The 20,636-nt window shown below is 38.6% G+C and overlaps 2 protein-coding genes across 4 annotated transcripts; both read right to left on the reverse strand.

The window, feature by feature from the left end:
* Nucleotides 1–444: 444 nt before the first annotated feature.
* On the reverse strand, nucleotides 445–11,049 carry LOC124860655 (transforming growth factor beta activator LRRC32-like). 2 transcript variants are annotated; one of them, XM_047354135.1, is made up of 3 exons: nucleotides 10,939–11,049; nucleotides 10,464–10,833; nucleotides 445–652 (listed from the first exon to the last, which is right to left on the reverse strand). In XM_047354135.1, the coding sequence occupies exons 1-3, from the start codon at nucleotides 11,026–11,028 to the stop codon at nucleotides 576–578; spliced, it is 537 nt and encodes a 178-aa protein (XP_047210091.1). In that variant the 5' UTR covers nucleotides 11,029–11,049; the 3' UTR covers nucleotides 445–575. The 2 variants fall into 2 exon arrangements, with proteins under 2 accessions (XP_047210091.1, XP_047210090.1); XM_047354134.1 differs by lacking the exon at nucleotides 445–652 and having other exon boundaries at nucleotides 7,612–10,833.
* Nucleotides 11,050–12,850: 1,801 nt separating this feature from the next.
* LOC124860753 (tumor necrosis factor ligand superfamily member 13B-like) lies at nucleotides 12,851–20,358 on the reverse strand. Of its 2 annotated transcripts, XM_047354304.1 has the most exons (6): nucleotides 20,152–20,358; nucleotides 19,939–20,026; nucleotides 18,483–18,539; nucleotides 18,286–18,398; nucleotides 18,051–18,195; nucleotides 12,851–13,316 (listed from the first exon to the last, which is right to left on the reverse strand). In XM_047354304.1, exons 1-6 carry the CDS (start codon nucleotides 20,335–20,337, stop codon nucleotides 13,201–13,203), a joined length of 705 nt encoding a protein of 234 aa, XP_047210260.1. In that variant the 5' UTR covers nucleotides 20,338–20,358; the 3' UTR covers nucleotides 12,851–13,200. The 2 variants fall into 2 exon arrangements, with proteins under 2 accessions (XP_047210260.1, XP_047210259.1); XM_047354303.1 differs by having other exon boundaries at nucleotides 18,051–18,398.
* Nucleotides 20,359–20,636: the final 278 nt, after the last annotated feature.

Consider the following 20,636-nt stretch of genomic DNA (forward strand, 5'->3'; position numbering starts at 1 on the left):
TTCTATTGATGATTTTGTGTGATTTTGTTGTCAGCACATTCAACTTTGTACAGAACAAAGTATTCAATGAAAATATTTAATTCATTCAGATCTAGGATGTGTTATTAGTCTTCCCTTTATTTTTTTGAGCAGTTGTACATATGTGATTTTAGTAAAGATTCTGAGAAATAAACTCATGAAAAAATAATACTTTAAAAACAATGTGAACTGTAGGGGATTACAGATGAAAAATAGCCATTAGGCTAATTCTGGCTTCTTAAACTTGAATTGTCATTTGTTTTATGAAATTCCACTGTCCCATTTTAAATAAATTAAAAAAACAAAAAAAATAAATGAAGTGAACATTTTTGATTTGTCACTCACACTCATATTTTCTTTGGGAGTGTGCTTGGTGTACTGAGTGTTTTTGGACATTATGCTTGGTGTAATAAAGAGGGTGCTTGTGTTACTTCAGGTGTTTTTATTCAAGAAAAGTAATTTCTGCACAGTAGAAGGGCTCAAATGGTTTCTTTCTTTTGAGACAATTTCTCCACCTTTGGAAAATACTCTTTCACTGGGAACAGAGGAGGCATAAGTTAGGATACAGTGAAAGGCTGGGAGTCCTTCACTATGAAGTCCACAAGAGCTTCATCAAGCTCTTGCTTCCTGGATCCTAAAAAAAACAAATAAAGAAAAGTAACTTCAATTTAACTTACAAACATTTAACTGTCATTCTTTCTAATTCTGCATGTATATCTGTGTTATGCTGACTTTGATTGGTGGCAGAAGGCTGAGTGTTCTCGTGTTTGGCTCTTTAACGCCTCAGCATTGATGACGTATTATTATTATACGTCAGTAGCTGCGGGCAAAGCAAACACTGCACGTGTAAAACCAAGATAACAACCCGTTACCGCACCTCTTGCATAACATGATACCATGACTGTAAGACTACTGCATAGTATAGGCTATAGGCTTTCTAATAAACACTTTGAATGTACATTACCTTATTAGGTGGCACCAAATCCAAATATTCCCACACTTGGAAACACTTCCTAGATGGTTATGACAGAATAATCTGTCATGGATGTGAACCGGGGCTTGAGAGCATCTTTAATACACTGAATCACGCCAAATGTTTGAAACTCCGCCAGTCAACTCGAAGCAGTCAGCTGACTAAATGCGGTCTAAATGAAGCAGTGAAGTGGTTCACACGTGATCGGTGACGTCACATGAAGCAAGGTCCGGCCCACTGCTTCACCATAACTACCCTGTCGAGTTTGAAGGGTGCTTTAAAGCCTCGGGGTAACATCACTACCGCAGCAGCCCCACTTTTTGTCAGCCTGTAGGTCAGCCAGCGTGGTGCTGGTTTGTTTGTCCTTCCGTGCTTGACCCAAAGAGTCTTGCTCTCAGTTACAGCCGTCGAATTTTGGCCGGTACGCAGAAATCAATGTCCACCATGTTGGAAAGCAGCCACCTTTTTTCACTGTTTATTCCATGCAGTTTTAGCGCAGCTTAAACCATAAGTAACAAAGATCGTAATGCTGTTGGTTTTTCAAATGTGTTTAACGATGTGTTCTTCTGTATTGAGGCTTTGAAGCGCGTGAACTATTTTTAGGAAGGCTCGTGTCGATGACGTATGCGGCGATGTTTGAGGCCTCGCGCATAGTGTTTTTACAGAGCCTTTTATCTATGAGCCTAACAAACGGTACCACGTGACTCATTCAGAACATGGTAAATGGATTTGTTATGAAAACATAACAGGCAGCAAAAAAATAACAGAAGAAACCACCTTAAGCTCAGACGTTTGGCAAAAAGTTTTGAAAAATAAATGTATAAAATTTTGGCTATTAAATGTTACCATTTTCAAAAATATAGATTTTAGCATAACCTTTTTTTTATATCATAAATTCATATAAATTTTTAAATGTACATATGCTGTTTATATACTGTAAACAATTGAAGATGTAGGTATTTGATATTATTGTTAGTTCAAAAATAAAACTGCTACTCTGCTCTTTTAATGCATGTTAAGAGCAAAGTAGTAGCTTTTATTTTTCACATTTTAGGATATTGATATTTTTTTTATGTTGTGTAGTTCGTGTGCAATTCTAAATTCTAGGAACTCTACACCTTTTGAAGCATTTTATTTCAAAATAAATATATAATAGGAATTTAAATTGAATTGAAATTGAAATAGTATTACTAGATATTTAGTTGCCTTATTGTCTGAAAGATGCTGCTGTTTTACATTCTGATTGTTCTAAATTCAGTGGAACAGTATAATCTTCCAGGTGGCAGTAGCTTGAACAGCTAACTGGAGGAGTGAGATGGCTCTGTCACTAAAGTAATGGCTTTCTTCTAACATATCTCCTTAAAAATGGTCTGCGGAGATTGCCGCCCAATGACCCTCCCAGCCACTCTCCCTCCATATGATGCAGAGTGTTCCTGTCACTTGCTCTGCAGTTGCTGTACCAAGATGTGATGCAGCTTGTCAGGGTGCTCTCAGCGGTGCCCTGGATAAAGGTGGTGATAAATTGAGGACTTTTCACTTGCTTCAGCCCCTTGAGGAAGCCCTTCCACACCCCAGTGAATGTTCGGCTTTATAAAGCGTATCATCCCAGCCCCTCCACGCCCATATCTGAAGCTTTCTCCTCACAATCCAGCCTGAGACGTCTTCCCACTGAATCTCTGTCATGTGTGAAACGACCGCAGCGGAATGGGGAGTTGGAAGTTGATCCACCACTGACACACTGCAAGGACATTCTTGCCCTGATAAGATGCAGTCAATGTGTAACAACGGTTTAGGTCAGTGTTACATCTATGTCTGGCATTTTGTGTATAGACTTTCTCCACTTACCTGCATTGATTGTCTATAAAATGAAGAAATAATAATAAAAAATCGTTTGATGTTAATAAGATGTAAAGAGATTTCCTAAAAATAATGCTTCCTCTACAAAAATGTCCCAGATTTACTTAGATGCTTTTTCTGTAATAGGCCATTTGGCGCTAATACAGAGTATAAAAACTGGCCCTAATGTGCTACTGAACAAGCTGCAGCTCATGTCTAAATGCCAGCTACTACAACCTCCAAGAAGAATGACTGTAATTTACCACTTGCATTCCTCTGGTTTCACACCTAACATCCACTCCATATTGTATTGTTGGAGTCCTCTTTGCTTGAACTTGTCAAGCTGCTACTTGATCTAGAAAACTTGTGGGGTGGGGCTGTTATGTGGCTCAAGGACTGTCTGATACTCCTGCTGGTGGCAAAATTCAATTGGCACAAGAAAGTTTCATACTGGTAATTTGCACCAGTTTAAAGCACAATAGGGGGAGGTTGAGACAACAAGTTCTGCAGCATTACTGGACCCTATTGTTTATGCTTCTGCAGTATCATATAATTAAAGTTTAATAATGGCTTTTTAGTTGAGTAAATTTGATACAGTTCAGGTGACAATGACAAATTCTGGTAACACCCAGTGATTCTCAAAAGTGTACAACACCCCTGTTAAAATTCCAGGTTTTTATGATGAAAGATATAAGACTGTGATAAATCATTTTAAAGCCCTGTTAATCTGACATACATCCTATTTAAGTGAGAAAAAAAAAACCTTAGGGAGAAGGATGTAAAACAAATTATAAAAAGCTGAAATAACCTGGTTTCATAAATTCACTTATCCAAATAAGTACTTTGATGTACTTTTAGTGGACAGTTTTCTTTCTTAGGGATCTGTCTGCATGCCACATCTTGACTTGGCAATGTCTGGCTTCTCTTGCATACCTTTTTCAGATCCATCAGATGGCTAGGACACCTCTTGCCCACAGTTCTAGTGAGATTACCCCACAGATTTATTTATTTATGGGCAGATTGAGTGTTGGACCCTTCCAAAACTTTAGTTTTTTTCCTGGAAAGAGCCATTCTTTTGTTATTTTGGATGTATGCTTAAAATCACTGTGATGCAGACAAATAATATCCCTTCCCTCCATCTTCAGCTTTCTATCATGACCATTTTCGGTTAAACTGACGGATATTTGAAACTGTTCATCTATCTTGACGAAAAAAAAAAAAAAAATTTAACTCAATTTCATCTTTAAAAGAATAATCCAGTATTGCATTCTTTTGGGGATGCACAGTATTGATTTTGTGTCAAAGAAAGTATTTGCAATTGTGACCCAAACGTTCACGCTTGGTTTCTTCAGACCATAAGACTTTGTCTCACAAGGCTTTGGAGATTTTAGCCAGGCCCGTGTATTTTCTTTTGAAGAAAAGGATTCTGTCTTGTAACACTCTTCATTAATCCAGACATATAGAGAATACAGGAGATTATTAACTAAGATGTAGGTCTAGACCGCTGTAACGCATGAATATGCTTAAGCATTCCACAGAAGCCTTGGAGGTTTGTTTAGAGTCATTGAACTGCTTTAAGGCAGGCCTCGGCCCCAGTCTTTTGCAGCCTCTAATAGGTTATCTCCCAGCATTGTCTTGTATTTAGCTCATCCATCTTCCCATCAACTCTGACCTGCTTTCCAATTCTGAAGAAAACCATCCCCACAGCATGATGCTGACGCCACCATGTTTCACCATGGGGATTGTGTGTTCAGGCATTGGTTTCCCTTTAATTTAATTTTGGAGTAAAAGTGGCTGAACATCCACACTTTATTTGTGTAGCAATTTTGGAAACATAAACAGTCACAATTATGTGATAGACCAACTTTGTTTTGCTCTATCGACTGACAACATGAGAAAAAGCTGAGGAAGTATCAGTTCTTATGTGAAGCACTGTGTAATGCTGAGGAGCTATTAAACTATGAGATTCCTCTGATGCTTTGCAGCATCTCTGCAAACTGTGGCTTTAACCAAAATATGCAGATGAACAAAAGTCAGAAGAATGTGACTTGCATAGCTGAATGTTATCCATGATAATTCGATTCACTATAAATACCATGTCTGAACACAAGATGAATGAATGCTATAAATAAACTGAAATGTGCTTCAACAGTACGTGTTTTAAGTGTGCAAAGTTATGCAAGCAGGTTGTACATTTTAGCTGCTAACAGATTACTTTCTATCATTCTTGTTTAACTGAACAGCATATACAGGTCCTTCTCAAAATATTAGCATATTGTGATAAAGTTCATTATTTTCCATAATGTAATGATGAAAATTTAACATTGATATATATTAGATTCATTGCACACTAACTGAAATATTTCAGGTCTTTTATTGTCTTAATATGGATGATTTTGGCATACAGCTCATGAAAACCCAAAATTCCTATCTCACAAAATTAGCATATTTCATCCGACCAAAAAAAGAAAAGTGTTTTTAATACAAAAAACGTCAACCTTCAAATAATCATGTACAGTTATGCACTCAATACTTGGTCGGAAATCCTTTTGCAGAAATGACTGCTTCAATGCGGCGTGGCATGGAGGCAATCAGCCTGTGGCACTGCTGAGGTCTTATGGAGGCCCAGGATGCTTCGATAGCGGCCTTTAGCTCATCCAGAGTGTTGGGTCTTGAGTCTCTCAACGTTCTCTTCACAATATCCCACAGATTCTCTATGGGGTTCAGGTCAGGAGAGTTGGCAGGGCAATTGAGCACAGTGATACCATGGTCAGTAAACCATTTACCAGTGGTTTTGGCACTGTGAGCAGGTGCCAGGTCGTGCTGAAAAATGAAATCTTCATCTCCATAAAGCTTTTCAGCAGATGGAAGCATAAAGTGCTCCAAAATCTCCTGATAGCTAGCTGCATTGACCCTGCCCTTGATAAAACACAGTGGACCAACACCAGCAGCAGACCATCACTGACTGTGGGTACTTGACACTGGATTTCTGGCATTTTGGCATTTCCTTCTCCCCAGTCTTGTGGGGACAATGCAGAATTTGCTTTCATCGAAAAAAAGTACTTTGAACCACTGAGCAACAGTCCAGTGCTGCTTCTCTGTAGCCCAGGTCAGGCGCTTCTGCCGCTGTTTCTGGTTCAAAAGTGGCTTGACCTGGGGAATGCGGCACCTGTAGCCCATTTCCTGCACACGCCTGTGCACGGTGGCTCTGGATGTTTCTACTCCAGACTCAGTCCACTGCTTCCGCAGGTCCCCCAAGGTCTGGAATCGGCCCTTCTCCACAATCTTCCTCAGGGTCCGGTCACCTCTTCTCGTTGTGCAGCGTTTTCTGCCACACTTACTCCTTCCCACAGACTTCCCACTGAGGTGCCTTGATACAGCACTCTGGGAACAGCCTATTCGTTCAGAAATTTCTTTCTGTGTCTCTTGCTTGAGGGTGTCAATAGTGGCCTTCTGGACAGCAGTCAGGTCGGCAGTCTTATCCATGATTGGGGTTTTGAGTGATGAACCAGGCTGGGAGTTTTAAAGGCCTCAGGAATCTTTTGCAGGTGTTTAGAGTTAACTCGTTGATTCAGATGATTAGGTTCATAGCTCGTTTAGAGACCCTTTTAATGATATGCTAATTTTGTGAGATAGGAATTTTGGGTTTTCATGAGCTGTATGCCAAAATCATTCGTATTAAGACAATAAAAGACCTAAAATATTTCAGTTAGTGTGCAATGAATGTAAAATATATGAATGTTAAATTTTCATCATGACATTATGGAAAATAATAAACTTTATCACAATATGCTAATATTTTGAGAAGGACCTGTAAGTCACATTAAAGGTGGACACATTTTTGAAAATGATTTATGTTTAATTTTTTTTTATCTCACAAAAACTTGTTTTAGCACAATTGTACATTTTTGAAAGCTATTGTGTTTTATGGTTTGGAGGCAGTACAGCTGCTGTGCTAAAAAATTAGAAACTCTAAATTCACAGAAAAGAAAACTTACAACTTCATGTGATCTGTTTGTAGGTATTAAATCAGAAGATTCAGACTCTTAAATAAGGACTGCTAACATATTGTGGTAATTAAGTACAGCCTGTTTAACGAGTGCAGCAAGACTGATGCAGAATAACATATTCCATGGTTAAATCCAGAAATGTTACATAACTCAGATTGTCTTTTAGAAATCTGTAAATCATTTTAACAAGGGTTCATCCTCAAAGTGTGATAGTTTCTTTTCTGGTATTCTTTTGGACTTCTCCATTCTTGATTCTGGGAATGTTGTGAAAGGCTTGAAATCAAAAGTATTTCATCTCAAGGTACAGGTTGATTTGCAAACAAATGTTTCACAAAGTGCAGGCAAAGGATCTATTCATCTGTAATCAAGGCAACTTGGGAGCCTGGGTGTAAATTTTAATCACAATTCTTGTACTGAGTGTGTTATGTAAAGTGACACCCTTTTAAAGATGTGTGGAAAGCTTCAGTATTATGAGCCAAATTAAACAAGAAGTCTTTGCTGCCTTTAATCAAAAAGGAAAGTTGTTTTTGCAGACACTATTCCGGGTCAAGCAGAGTTAAACTCCCAGGAGTTAGTAGGAAATCTTTTTTTTTTGTCCAGTTTGCATTTGAGCATTAATTACTTACTTTAAACAAAGTTCTGGCCAGAAGTTAACATACACTCAGAGGTGTTGATGCCATCTTAATTTTGAGCTTTAATTGAAGCATTTAAAAAGTTTTTATTTTGCAGTTGACTATTATTTGTGATTAGATTGGATGATTGAAACTTGGAGAAAATGTTTGGCAATTTATTTATTTCATTAACAAACAGCCTGAGAAATCCTCCTCATGCTGATTGCCAGCTTGATCACACACTGCAGTGGAATGGCATCTCATTTTTCAACCAGCATCTGCTTTAAGTCAGCCAATGTAGTTGAGTTGGTCACTCTTGTATGAAATACCGAAAACATTTTTAATGTTTGTTTGGGATCACTGTCACATTGGAACACCCAGTTCTGAACGAGTTTCAACGATCTGACCAAAACAGTCACTCTGAGGTGAAAAGATATTGGTTAGGATGTACAAGAAAATAAACATAAACCACAACGGCTTAGGTCTGTCATAAACTAGAAGCTGCCTGTTCACCAGTATTACCTTCCATAACAAATGAGCGATATGACTTAAGCGGTATGATATTTTGTTGTATTCATTGCAACAACAATAAAAGCAACAATAAAAGAAGTATGTTTTTTGATTACGAGCATGTTTTTTCCCCTCAGTCAAAACCCAACAAATACAAACACTGCTCTAAACAGAAACGCTTTATCAAATAGACTACTTTCAGTACACTTATTACATTAACTAAATCAGCTGTGCTTCTAAACAGCATAATTATATAAATTCATATTTTAAATTATATTTATATTTGCCATGGGCCTCTTGGCTGCCCAAGAGGAGTTTCCCAACATCAGAGTTTAATTAACATTAAGCTTTTGGAATGGCCCAAATCTAAATCTTATTGAAAATGATGGAATATGGTTAAAAGTTGTGTCTGTGGAGGGCAGCTTGTGGTGTAGAGGTACACCGTGCGTAGCATATACAGGGGCAATTAGTCCTCGACACCTGTCCGGGGTTCAATTCCCGACTCTGGGACCTTTGCTAAATTTATTCTCCTCTACTCTCTCTCTACCCATTTCCTGTCTGTATACTCTCAAATAAAGTGCCACACAAAAAACAGTTGTGTCCTTGCAACCAACCAGTATAAATGAGCTCCACCAAATTTGTCCAGAATTGTGGTCACGTATCCAGTCAGACTTATGCCAGAGGCATTTTCAGAAATTTTTCTATTTAACTTGCCAATAGAAATTTAATTAGTAGTAGGGATATATGCATGTAAAGTATTTCAGTCTATGTGTGATTTTGACCCTATATGGATTCGAGAACGTCTACAATAATTTACCTCAGTGCACCCACTTCTTGTTTTGTGAAACATTACTGAAACTTTATGCTCTATGATCATTCCACCAGGGAAAAGAGTAGCACAAATGCCTCAATAAAAGCCGCACATTTTTCACTTTATCACAATGGTGAGTGCATTTAAACATTTCACTAGAAATGCAGATTGTGTACAAAATAGACTTTTGGGATATCACACCATAGAAGATCTTTGAGTGCAACAAAGCTTCCTGCTAAAAACAATGAGCAATGATGATAATACAGTTACAAATAGCATTGTTATAACCATTTGTCCAAAGTGAACTCCCTGCCCTTCTTTTTGAACGGAACAGTAAAACGAAGGGTTTTTTAGGTATTCTGGCATCGTCAGGTTCCTCACTCGTGTAAAGCATTCGGCCCGGCTAATGTCAGGCAGTCTAACACCCATCTCATTCAAGATTGTCAGCCATCTGCTGTCACAGCAGTTGAAATTATTCCCACTAATAAACATCGTAGTCAGGTTTGTGGATACAGCCTGAAACAAAGAATAGTTTAGAGTCATAAAAGTGTTGTTTCTTACATCAATTACTCTTAGAGGAGAGCAACCTAAGCTGTTAGGTGTCCTATTGAGTTTGTTGTTTGATACATTCAACTCTGTCAGCGCTGGCATGCAGGGCAAAGACAGACACGAGCTATTCATGTCTATCCCGCTGATAATCAAAGACTGTAAAGTTCTTTCCACACCTTCCAGTGCCCTCTCATGCATTACCATGTGGAGGTTTTTTGCAAGATTTAAGGAAATTAGCGAGGTTCCCTGAAAGCTGTTTGGGGGAAGCATCTTTACATAATTTTCTCCAAGATTAAGATGTTTAAGCGTCTTCAGCTGCCCAAATGCAGCGCAGGAAGATCTGAAATCAATGGGCTTTCTTGACAGAGATCTACTCAAAATGCCGCAGGGTTGCACTGCATTGTCTTGCAGATTCAGTGTTTCAATTTTTGTTAGCGCCTTAAGGAAGGGCGGGGACACATGGGTAAGACCGTTGCTCTGCAAGTCGAGGTGCTTTAAGGCAAGAAAAATAATCTGACGAACTTGACTCTGATCGCTATGATTCCTAACATTCCAGTTTATATTTTGCAAACAGTTATTACTAAAATTCAGTGTTTCTAAAGAGTAAAGCAAGCTCAATGTCTCAAGAGGAAAAGAGCTGAAGTGGTTAAAGCTTAAGTCAATATAAACCAGTGGCATTAGCCTCCAGTTTGCATGCAGATAGTTTTTTCTATGCATTTTCTCATTTACATTGTCCTGATAGAGAGAGTTAACTTCATTTACCATCACAGCCTCTGAATCCTGGGCACCAAGCAAATTATTTTGCAAATGTAGATACTTTAGTTGGTTAATTTTTGGTAGAATTGGAAAGTATAACAGCTTGTTGTGACTGAGGTCAAGAACTTCAAGATTGTACAACACAGCATCCTCATGAGTAACAAAGAACTCCATTGAATTTCTGCTGAGATTCAAATATTTCACTTGATATAGAGTAAAATCACAAATAAATGCAAGATTGTTTCTTGCTAAGTTGAGAGATTCTAATCGGCTTAGTGGTTCAAATGTCTGCGGTGCTATTTCCGATATCAGATTATCTTCAACATTAAGACTCCTTATGCTTTTACTCTCTCGAAACAGGCTGGGTGACAGTTTTATCAAAACATTACCAGTCATCTTAAGTTGATCAAGACAGGACTTGTTTCTCAGTAACAGTTCAGCAGCGCCATTACTCAAGCCGTTCACTGATAAGTCCAAGTTCCTGAGTCCGCCAAGGAATCCGAGGGCTTTGCTGCTGTTGCCAAGGCTGACGCTCAGTCGATTCCTGGACAAATTCAAGTGTACAAGTCGGGCCAGGTTTCCAAAAGCCCCCTCGGAGATGAGATCCAGCTGGTTGCTGCTCAGGTCAAGCTGCTCCAAGTACGGCAGAGCAAGGACATGTAACTGTGTGATGAAGTTATTTGACAGATCAAGTCTTCGGAGCTTCACATCCAGATCCAGGGGGACAGAGGAGAGGTTCTGGTTGCTCCAGGACTGTTTCTTTAAATGAAATGAACATTAATCATGGTTAAAATAAATTCGATATACAAAAACCATCAGTGTGCCCTAAATAAATTCCTTTCAAGGATTTGGCATTGAGCCTACCTGTGGAGCATGATGAGTCCTTCCAGGTCTGCAAAGACCTTGGGTGATTGACCAGAGAAGTAAGAGATTAGAGAACATATTTCTAAGCATGGCATCTGCCCTACTGTACCGTACCCCTGCTGTTGCCAGAGCTCACACACACCACCTCTTATAGCCATGCTTCATAAAAAAAAGAGAGTAAACAGCTGTGGACACCAGATACAGACAGTGTGGTTACTATTTTTAGATGAAGACTTCACTGATTATTTGTCACTTTTTATTAAAATGTAAAATACAAAAATCCCCTTGATTCAAATCATATAAAAGTATTTCCAACATAGATCCTCATATTTTTGTTAGTTTTTTGCAACAAACAAAAAATGTTAAATAAATGACACTTGTATAAAGCTGATTTATTCCAACATCTTTATCTTGTTGATACATTGCAGTATTTACAGCGTTCTGTGCAGTTTTATTTCAACCAGGAAAAGCATTTACAAAGTGATGTAAATTTATACATCTGTTTGTTCCTGCCAAAGTCTGTGGAAAGCGGAAATCAGTCCTAAAATAGAGGAGAGGAACAAATAAACAGACAACGCATTGGTGGAGCAGGGGAGAGCGATGAGGCATAAAGAGACGCTCTAAAATAGAGTGATGAAAGGACCTGGTGGGACAGAAAAAGAACAGCAGGGGACAAACAGGAAGAAAAGTTTTAAAACATACATTTCAAAGTATAATAAATTCAATTTAGATATAAGTACAGAGTGAAAAAAGTAGTATGCAGAGTTGATCTTACTGGCACCCCTGGTAAAGATGTCTAACAAGCCTTAAATTATTCAAGTGTCTGTTACAGAGGCTGAATTTCACAGAAAATTTCAGACTAACTTTGTAATACTTTAGTTTTTTTCACTTCTAATTACTGATCCAAGAGTTTACTGTTTCCATGGGGTATAAATATAACATCACAAAGGCCCATTTCTGTAAGCCACTGTTAAGTTGAATGAGGAACCAATATTGTTTTGCCACGACACACTGAGTACAAAGGTAATAGAGATAAAACACAAAATCTCTAAAGTTTACAGAAATGCAACAAAGAGCGGCATCTTGGAGTCACCAAGTCTCCATAGCAACCATTCCATGGTACCTACCAGGCTAGGATATTAAAAAATAATGTGAGGGTGAAATTTTATTTCTATATAGTACAATAATAATATTAGTTGCAACAAATTCAGAATTTGAATTGCTTGTCTTTCAAATCAATCATCAAGATGCTACCAACTCTGTCACATTTTTGTATCCTGGGTTTTATAATCTGGGTTGTGGGCATCCACTGCAGTAAGGCCATACCAAGTAGGCTGAATACATAACTTGAGGGAAAATGGTATATTCATGACCATCACAAACGACAAATGTTCCATACATCTGTTCGCGATATTGTAATTGCGGACAGTGATATTGTAATATATTGCAATATCACTGTGCACAACAACTGCACAATATTGCAAAATATTGTGCGGCTATTGTGAGGTTTGTTAAACACTACAGAGTCTTTAACTAGAACTGTGAACTTTGGTCCGAGGAGGGTCACATTAAGCTTTTTGCCTCCACTCCAGGTGGGGTTGAGGTGAAACAAAGGATGAACATGTAGAAAAACATGTAATTCCCTCTATTAAGTATAATGGAGGACCTGTGATGCTGTGGGCCTGTATCTCTTCCAAAGGCCCTGGGAACCTTGTTAGAGTGCACAGCTTAATCAGTTATTTTGAAATACCATGTTCTAGCAGAACAATTCAAAATGTATGACCACATCAACACTGAAACTGTTGTCTAGACATAAAATCATTTTTTTTTTTCCATTTCTCACAGTTCATCTACAAAGGATGAAAGGGGAGCTGAAAAGAAGAAAGCATAAGAGAGGACTCAAGATTGAATTATCAAAGGTATTCAACTATCCTTCTCTCTGTATGCTCTAAGCTTGTGAAATACAAGTAATTGAACCATTCATTCGATTTTGCCAAAAAAGGCTTCTTAATGTGATTGTTTTTTCCCCACAATATAAATGTACTCAAATTTAAAGTTCTGCCATAAAATATACATTTATTTTAAAGCATGTTACACATCTTTACTGTAAGTAAATGGCAGGTTTTTGTATTTACATACAATACACTTAAAGTTTCCAACTGTTTTCCTGTTGCTGATAGTTGTTTATCAGCATCCCTTCACACAGCTCTGTGCCAATTTCCCACTTCCTGCAGTAACGACATTTATTCACATGGGCTTGTTTCAGTTTAGCTGAACGACACCAAAAAAGGTTGAGTCAGCCTCTAGAGAGATCAGAGCCGAAGGCCGAAAAGGGATCACCATTTCCAGCTCGTCACCCTGGAGCAAGTGCACAGTGCCTGTAACAAAGAATGTATGTGGAATCGTCTGAATGGGTTCAAACTAAAACACTTACATTTCTTTTTCATCATATTGCATGAAAAACATATCTTTATTAACAACTAATTGTCGTCATTGAACTAGTTAAGAAGTTCATCAACTACATAAATAATTTGAGGGCGTGTAGAGGCTGCATTCTCAGTATAGTTCAAAGAATAAATCTGTGCTTGGTTAGACAGAAGTACCTAAAAATGGATCAACATCTATCTTTGAAATTATAATTACTTCACATTTTATCAGAAACATCCATTTATTATGAGGTCTAATTTAGGAGTAAATTGAAATTTCACAACTTAACCTCAACTCTAGCAGAGTATGGTCTAGATGACTCTAGAACTATTTCTGAATTATCAGTGACTTTAATTTCAAACATGAATCCTCAAAAGGCTGAGATTTCTGTGATTTTATCCAAATATTTCCTATTCTGGTTGCTTGACATGGACTGATTGAGTCCATGTCAGGCCAAGCTATGTATATGGTAAGATGTACAGGGGTTGGACAATGAAACTGAAACACCTGGTTTTAGACCACAAAAATTTATTAGTATGGTGTAGGGCCTCCTTTTGCGGCCAATACAGCATCAATTCGTCTTGGGAATGACATATACAAGTCCTGCACAGTGGTCAGAAGGATTTTAAGCCATTCTTCTTGCAGGATAGTGGCCAGGTCACTATGTGATACTGGTGGAGGAAAACGTTTCCTGACTCGCTCCTCCAAAACACCCCAAAGTGGCTCAATAATATTTAGATCTGGTGACTGTGCAGGCCATGGGAGATGTTCAACTTCACTTTCATGTTCATCAAACCAATCTTTGACCAGTCTTGCTGTGTGTATTGGTGCATTGTCATCCTGATACACGGCACCGCCTTCAGGATACAATGTTTGAACCATTGGATGCACATGGTCCTCAAGAATGGTTTGGTTGTCCTTGGCAGTGACGCGCCCATCTAGCACAAGTATTGGGCCAAGGGAATGCCATGATATGGCAGCCCAGACCATCACTGATCCACCCCCATGCTTCACTCTGGGCATGCAACAGTCTGGGTGGTACGCTTCTTTGAGACTTCTCCACACCGTAACTCTCCCGGATGTGGGGAAAACAGTAAAGGTGGACTCATCAGAGAACAATACGTTTCACATTGTCCACAGCCCAAGATTTGTGCTCCTTGCACCATTGAAACCAACGTTTGGCATTGGCATGAGTGACCAAAGGTTTGGCTATAGCAGCCCGGCCGTGTATACAGGTCCTTCTCAAAATATTAGCATATTGTGATAAAGTTCATTATTTTCCATAATGTCATGATGAAAATTTAACATTCATATATTTTAGATTCATTGCACACTAACTGAAATATTTCAGGTCTTTTATTGTCTTAATACGGATGATTTTGGCATACAGCTCATGAAAACCCGAAATTCCTATCTCACAAAATTAGCATATTTCATCCGACCAATAAAAGAAAAGTGATTTTAATACAAAAAACGTCAACCTTCAAATAATCATGTACAGTTATGCACTCAATACTTGGTCGGGAATCTTTTTGCAGAAATGACTGCTTCAATGCGGCGTGGCATGGAGGCAATCAGCCCGTGGCACTGCTGAGGTCTTATGGAGGCCCAAGATGCTTCAATAGCGGCCTTTAGCTTATCCAGAGTGTTGGGTCTTGAGTCTCTCAACATTCTCTTCACAATATCCCACAGATTCTCTATGGGGTTCAGGTCAGGAGAGTTGGCAGGCCAATTGAGCACAGTGATACCATGGTCAGTAAACCATTTACCAGTGGTTTTGGCACTGTGAGCAGGTGCCAGGTCGTGCTGAAAAATGAAATCTTCATCTCCATAAAGCTTTTCAGCAGATGGAAGCATGAAGTGCTCCAAAATCTCCTGATAGCTAGCTGCATTGACCCTGCCCTTGATAAAACACAGTGGACCAACACCAGCAGCTGACACGGCACCCCAGACCATCACTGACTGTGGGTACTTGACACTGGACTTCTGGCATTTTGGCATTTCCTTCTCCCCAGTCTTCCTCCAGACTCTGGCACCTTGATTTCCGAATGACATGCAGAATTTGCTTTCATCCAAAAAAAGTACTTTGGACCACTGAGCAACAGTCCAGTGCTGCTTCTCTGTAGCCCAGGTCAGGCGCTTCTGCCGCTGTTTCTGGTTCAAAAGTGGCTTGACCTGGGGAATGCGGCACCTGTAGCCCATTTCCTGCACACGCCTGTGCACGGTGGCTCTGGATGTTTCTACTCCAGACTCAGGTCCACTGCTTCCGCAGGTCCCCCAAGGTCTGGAATTGGCCCTTCTCCACAATCTTCCTCATGGGTCCGGTCACCTCTTCTCGTTGTGCAGCGTTTTCTGCCACACTTATTTCCTTCCCACAGACTTCCCACTGAGGTGCCTTGATACAGCACTCTGGGAACAGCCTATTCGTTCAGAAATGTCTTTCTGTGTCTTACCCTCTTGCTTGAGGGTGTCAATAGTGGCCTTCTGGACAGCAGTCAGGTCAGCAGTCTTACCCATGATTGGGGTTTTGAATGATGAACCAGGCTGGGAGTTTTAAAGGCCTCAGGAATCTTTTGCAGGTGTTTAGAGTTAACTCGTTGATTCAGATGATTAGGTTCATAGCTCGTTTAGAGACCCTTTTAATGATATGCTAATTTTGTGAGATAGGAATTTTGGGTTTTCATGAGCTGTATGCTAAAATCATCCGTATTAAGACAATAAAAGACCTGAAATATTTCAGTTAGTGTGCAATGAATGTAAAATATATGAATGTTAAATTTTCATCATGACATTATGGAAAATAATGAACTTTATCACAATATGCTAATATTTTGAGAAGGACCTGTATTGACCCTGTGGAGCTCCCGACGGACAGTTCTGGTGGAAACAGGAGAGTTGAGGTGCACATTTAATTCTGCCGTAATTTGGGCAGCCGTGGTTTTATATTTTTTGGATACAATCCGGGTTAGCACCCGAACATCCCTTTCAGACAGCTTCCTCTTGCGTCCACAGTTAATCCTGTTGGATGTGGTTCGTCCTTCTTGGTGATATGCTGACATTACCCTGGATACCGTGGCTCTTGATACATCACAAAGACTTGCTGTCTTGGTCACAGATGCGCCAGCAAGACGTGCACCAACAGTTTGTCCTTTTTTGAACTCTGGTATGTCACCCATAATGTTGTGTGCATTTCAATATTTTGAGCAAAACTGTGCTCTTACCCTGCTAATTGAACCTTCACACTGCTCTTACTGGTGCAATGTGCAATCAATGAAGACTGGGTACCAGGCTGGTCCAGTTTAGCCATGAAACCTCCCACACTAAAATGACACGTGTTTCAGTTTCATTGTCCAACCCCTGTATATTTCAAGATGTGTATGTCGACACGCATTGAATCATTTAGTGACACCATCTGTCTACATGGGAGTATTTGTTATGTTTCTTCACTTTAAGGTATAACTAGTTGAATATGTGGGTCAGTACTTAAAGAGAAGCCGATATACAAGGACTTGCAAGGCGCAGGTTAGAGAAACAGCTACCATTTTGTTGGGTAAAAGCTTTCTTGCCTTCACAGTAGCTACAATGATAATGGCAGACCAGTGTAGTGTGTAATCACAACTAACTCGCATAACTATTTCTTGCTTAAATATCAAAAACACAAGTCCTCCTTGTTAAAATTACATTACCTTTGGTTAGAATTAAAATCAATGATATCCAAAATAACATTCTTATTACTAAAACTTAGATTCCAAATCTAAGATTGAATTTAGAACTACAAAGTTTACAGTAACTACACATTCTTAAAAGGTTAAAACAACATTTTTAAGAATAAAGTTAGACTGGATATTATATCAATATAGGGTTCATAAATCCTTTTCTTAAATCAAAAAGAACATCTGAGATATCCAGGAGAACCTTTTAATCAATCCACAACATTTTAGATATCTCAAGCATTGTTCTTCTAAGGACAAATTACTGAACAAATGACTTTCTTCTTATCTCATGTGGTTAGGGCTTGCAGCTCCAGATAGAAATACATACATTCCTTTAATACACACTGTGGATGTCTGAGACAGTAAAAACAACACATTTCAAGATCTACAATATATTTCTTACCAGTCATTGAATTTCACCTGGGTTAGGTTAAAATGACCTCCGATCAAGTTGCCCCTGTTTCCATCTAAATTGTTGCTATAGTATTTGAGATAGCTTTTCCAGATGCACATAGTCATAGTTATATTATTTAAATTTTTTGGGAGCGTTTTCAAACTACATTCAACAACCAGAATAGTTTTTCATTTAGGATATTTTGAAATGTTGTGATATGTCAACTGTGCTATATTTTGGGTCATTCTGACATCTGGAAAGCTGAGAAGTTCTTTTTGATTGTGGAACACAACCCATCAGCCAGTTAGAGCAGTTCAGACTGTTAATCATCATCTCTGCTTTAAACCCATCTGTTTCACTCAGTTTTACTGCTAGTTGAGAAGGAGCTATTTTTCCTGTTGTATATTTAGTGTTCTTACCATTTTTTATTTATTACTCTTTGTAAAGCACTTTGGTCAGTGGGAAAATGTTTTTAAATGTGTTATATAAATATATTTTGGATATTTTGTACAAAATCGGCCAGCTATAAAATATAGCAATGCTTAGTGAAACCCTGTTTTAGTCTAAGTGCAACAAACCTGCAGTGTAGCATGTATTGTCATGAGCTCCCACTGTTATGTCCTGCAGACAGCGCAAGAGCTCTGTAGGTCTTGTCTCAGCCTCAGTGGAGCTCCAGCTCTGAATGACATGACCCATAAATGCACGTTGACCTTCAAATAAAACCTGTGAGTTAAGTAGAGCATTATTTGAATACTTGGAACAAATCATATGCAATATCAACTTAGTTACGCTTGATTTGGAATGACACAATACTTGTCCAAACACCAAGTAATAACCATCTTCTTGGACAACGATCCTATTTTCCTTCTGTGAAATTGTATTTCCTCGCTGAGCAGAAACAGTCCAGGGGATCACAGTTATATTTCCTGGGGGAAAAGGCAAGCCACATGTATTCATAATGATGGCAGAAAGGAGGAGAGCTTAGGCCAAATATTTGAATTCAGTTTTACCTCTTCTGTCTGGCTGTTTGTTAGTGTTCGCTCTTAACTGCAGGAATGATATCGGAGCTGGCAAGAGAGGCAGATAAACATCATGCTTGAATTCTCCTTTAACTTTGCAGATATTGTTTCTGATCCCACTACCAGATTACACTGTAAAACCCAACAGCACATTTTAACTCCTGAACAAATTAAGTTCTGATAACTTGGTTTTTTACAAAAGTTAGTCACTGACTTTCATCAACTATCTGCAATTTATAACTGTTTTTAGTAAAACTTGCTTAAAAACAAAAACTTTCATTTTTTCATAACTTAAATGGATTATTTTGACTAATTTACTAAGTTAACTATACTATAACTTTAAAGACAGTTTTTTGTCTTATGTTATTGAAAAAAAGCTAGTTGTACTTGAAAAAATCAAATGTTCTAGGGACATTTCTCAAGTTTCTTTAAGGATAATTATCAAAATTAATGATTAATCACACTGTATTATGTTTAAAAGCATCAGATTCACTATTATACAATAGACCTACATGCTTGCAATTTCTAGTTAAAATTGTTTGTGTCCCAAAAAGTGATGAAAAAAACAAAATGCCTATAGCCATACAGTCAGCAGGCTCAACCCACAGTTACTTGAAATAGGAACAGACATTGTTTGGCTGAACAAACAGCACCAAACATAATTATGTTCTGTTGTGAAATCATAGAAAATCAATATCCACTAACATAGAGTTCTATTCCACTGATAAGACCATTTTCACTTCGAGTTGTTTAAACGGCTGAAGTCAGCTAAAAACAGCCAGCGCCTGGCTAGCTGTTAGCTCCCACCACTCTAAGGATTTATTAAAATTTTTAACAAGCTCACAGTACTATTAGATTTTTCTACTACAGGGAAGGGAACCATTACTGATAACTTTGAAATAGAACCCCACGTCAAAAAATGCAACTAATCCTTTTAGTTGGCTTCACTTAAAGATTCTAGTGACATTTCAGTAACCAAGAAAAATTTTAGTAAAAATAACCTAATAAATATAAATTACAATAGCGGAACATATTGTAGGTCAACACTTTCTCTGATATTAGAGGGTACCGTCAAAGATTTTTTCAGGTTATATCAGGTATTCTCTAGAACATTCCTCGAACATTTTTGGAAAGTTCCCGAATGCAACTGCAGTCGGCAGATTCCCAGAAAGCTCCAGGAGAGTGCAGCCTGTATTATGTAGTGCCACCTTCGATTATTCGGTGCTAGTTTCTCCTGACTTTATTTGCATGAGAACGTTTAAACAGAACAATAGAACTCAATTAGATTAGATAAAAAGTTTATGTATACTATACCTGTTTGAGTCAAACTAATATGACTCAAGTCGAGTTTCATCAAAAGCTTACTATTAGGGTTTTACAGTGCAGAGCATAACTAATAAGCACACTTTTCTGTTTTATTTTATTTTTTTTCACAGCTGCAACCCACCTCTGCAGCTGCTCTGTTCCCTCTTTACTCTCCTAGAAAAGCTCTTCAGAGAACTCTGAGCTCTTTGGAAAACACTTTGCTTCATGTCCTGGGAGAAAACAAAGCATTAAGACAAAATTTATTATTGCAGCACTATCTGAATACTCACTAATGGCATAAATCTAAGTAGTACGGTGTCCAAGATGACGCCATAGTGCGTAATCATTAACATACCTCCCTTGTTTTAGACATCTTGGCCAATTTCGAATGGACTCCCTCAGAACGTTGCTGATTTAATTGCTGACTTATGTCCCCTCGGAGTTTGTGAAGATCTCTTTCTAAAACACTGACCCTATGCACGAGGAAAAGGCTAAGACAAAACATGATCGCCGTTAGTGAGAATAAAGCATTATAGAGCATTGTAAGACCAGCTGACTGGATGTTCCCCCAGCTACTCATATGGGTGAGGTCGCACATCAGTGCATGCCGGAAACCTGCAGTTTCAAAATGAGGAACTGTCCTCTTGCTGCATCTTAGAGATGGAACTCATTTAAAAACTGCTGAAATTACAGCCAACTCCATGGCCTGTTGTGAAACTCACGGACAACGTAAAAAGCCAACATTTTAGACAATGGCCTTGCTCCCACAGCATCATTTATCCTCGTCAGCGCTCATGCCAGCTCGGGCTGATATGAAAAGGAGGACGGGAGGCCTTTAAA

The sequence above is a fragment of the Girardinichthys multiradiatus genome, chromosome 23, assembly GCF_021462225.1.
Source record: "Girardinichthys multiradiatus isolate DD_20200921_A chromosome 23, DD_fGirMul_XY1, whole genome shotgun sequence".
Classification (NCBI taxonomy): Eukaryota; Metazoa; Chordata; class Actinopteri; order Cyprinodontiformes; family Goodeidae; genus Girardinichthys; species Girardinichthys multiradiatus.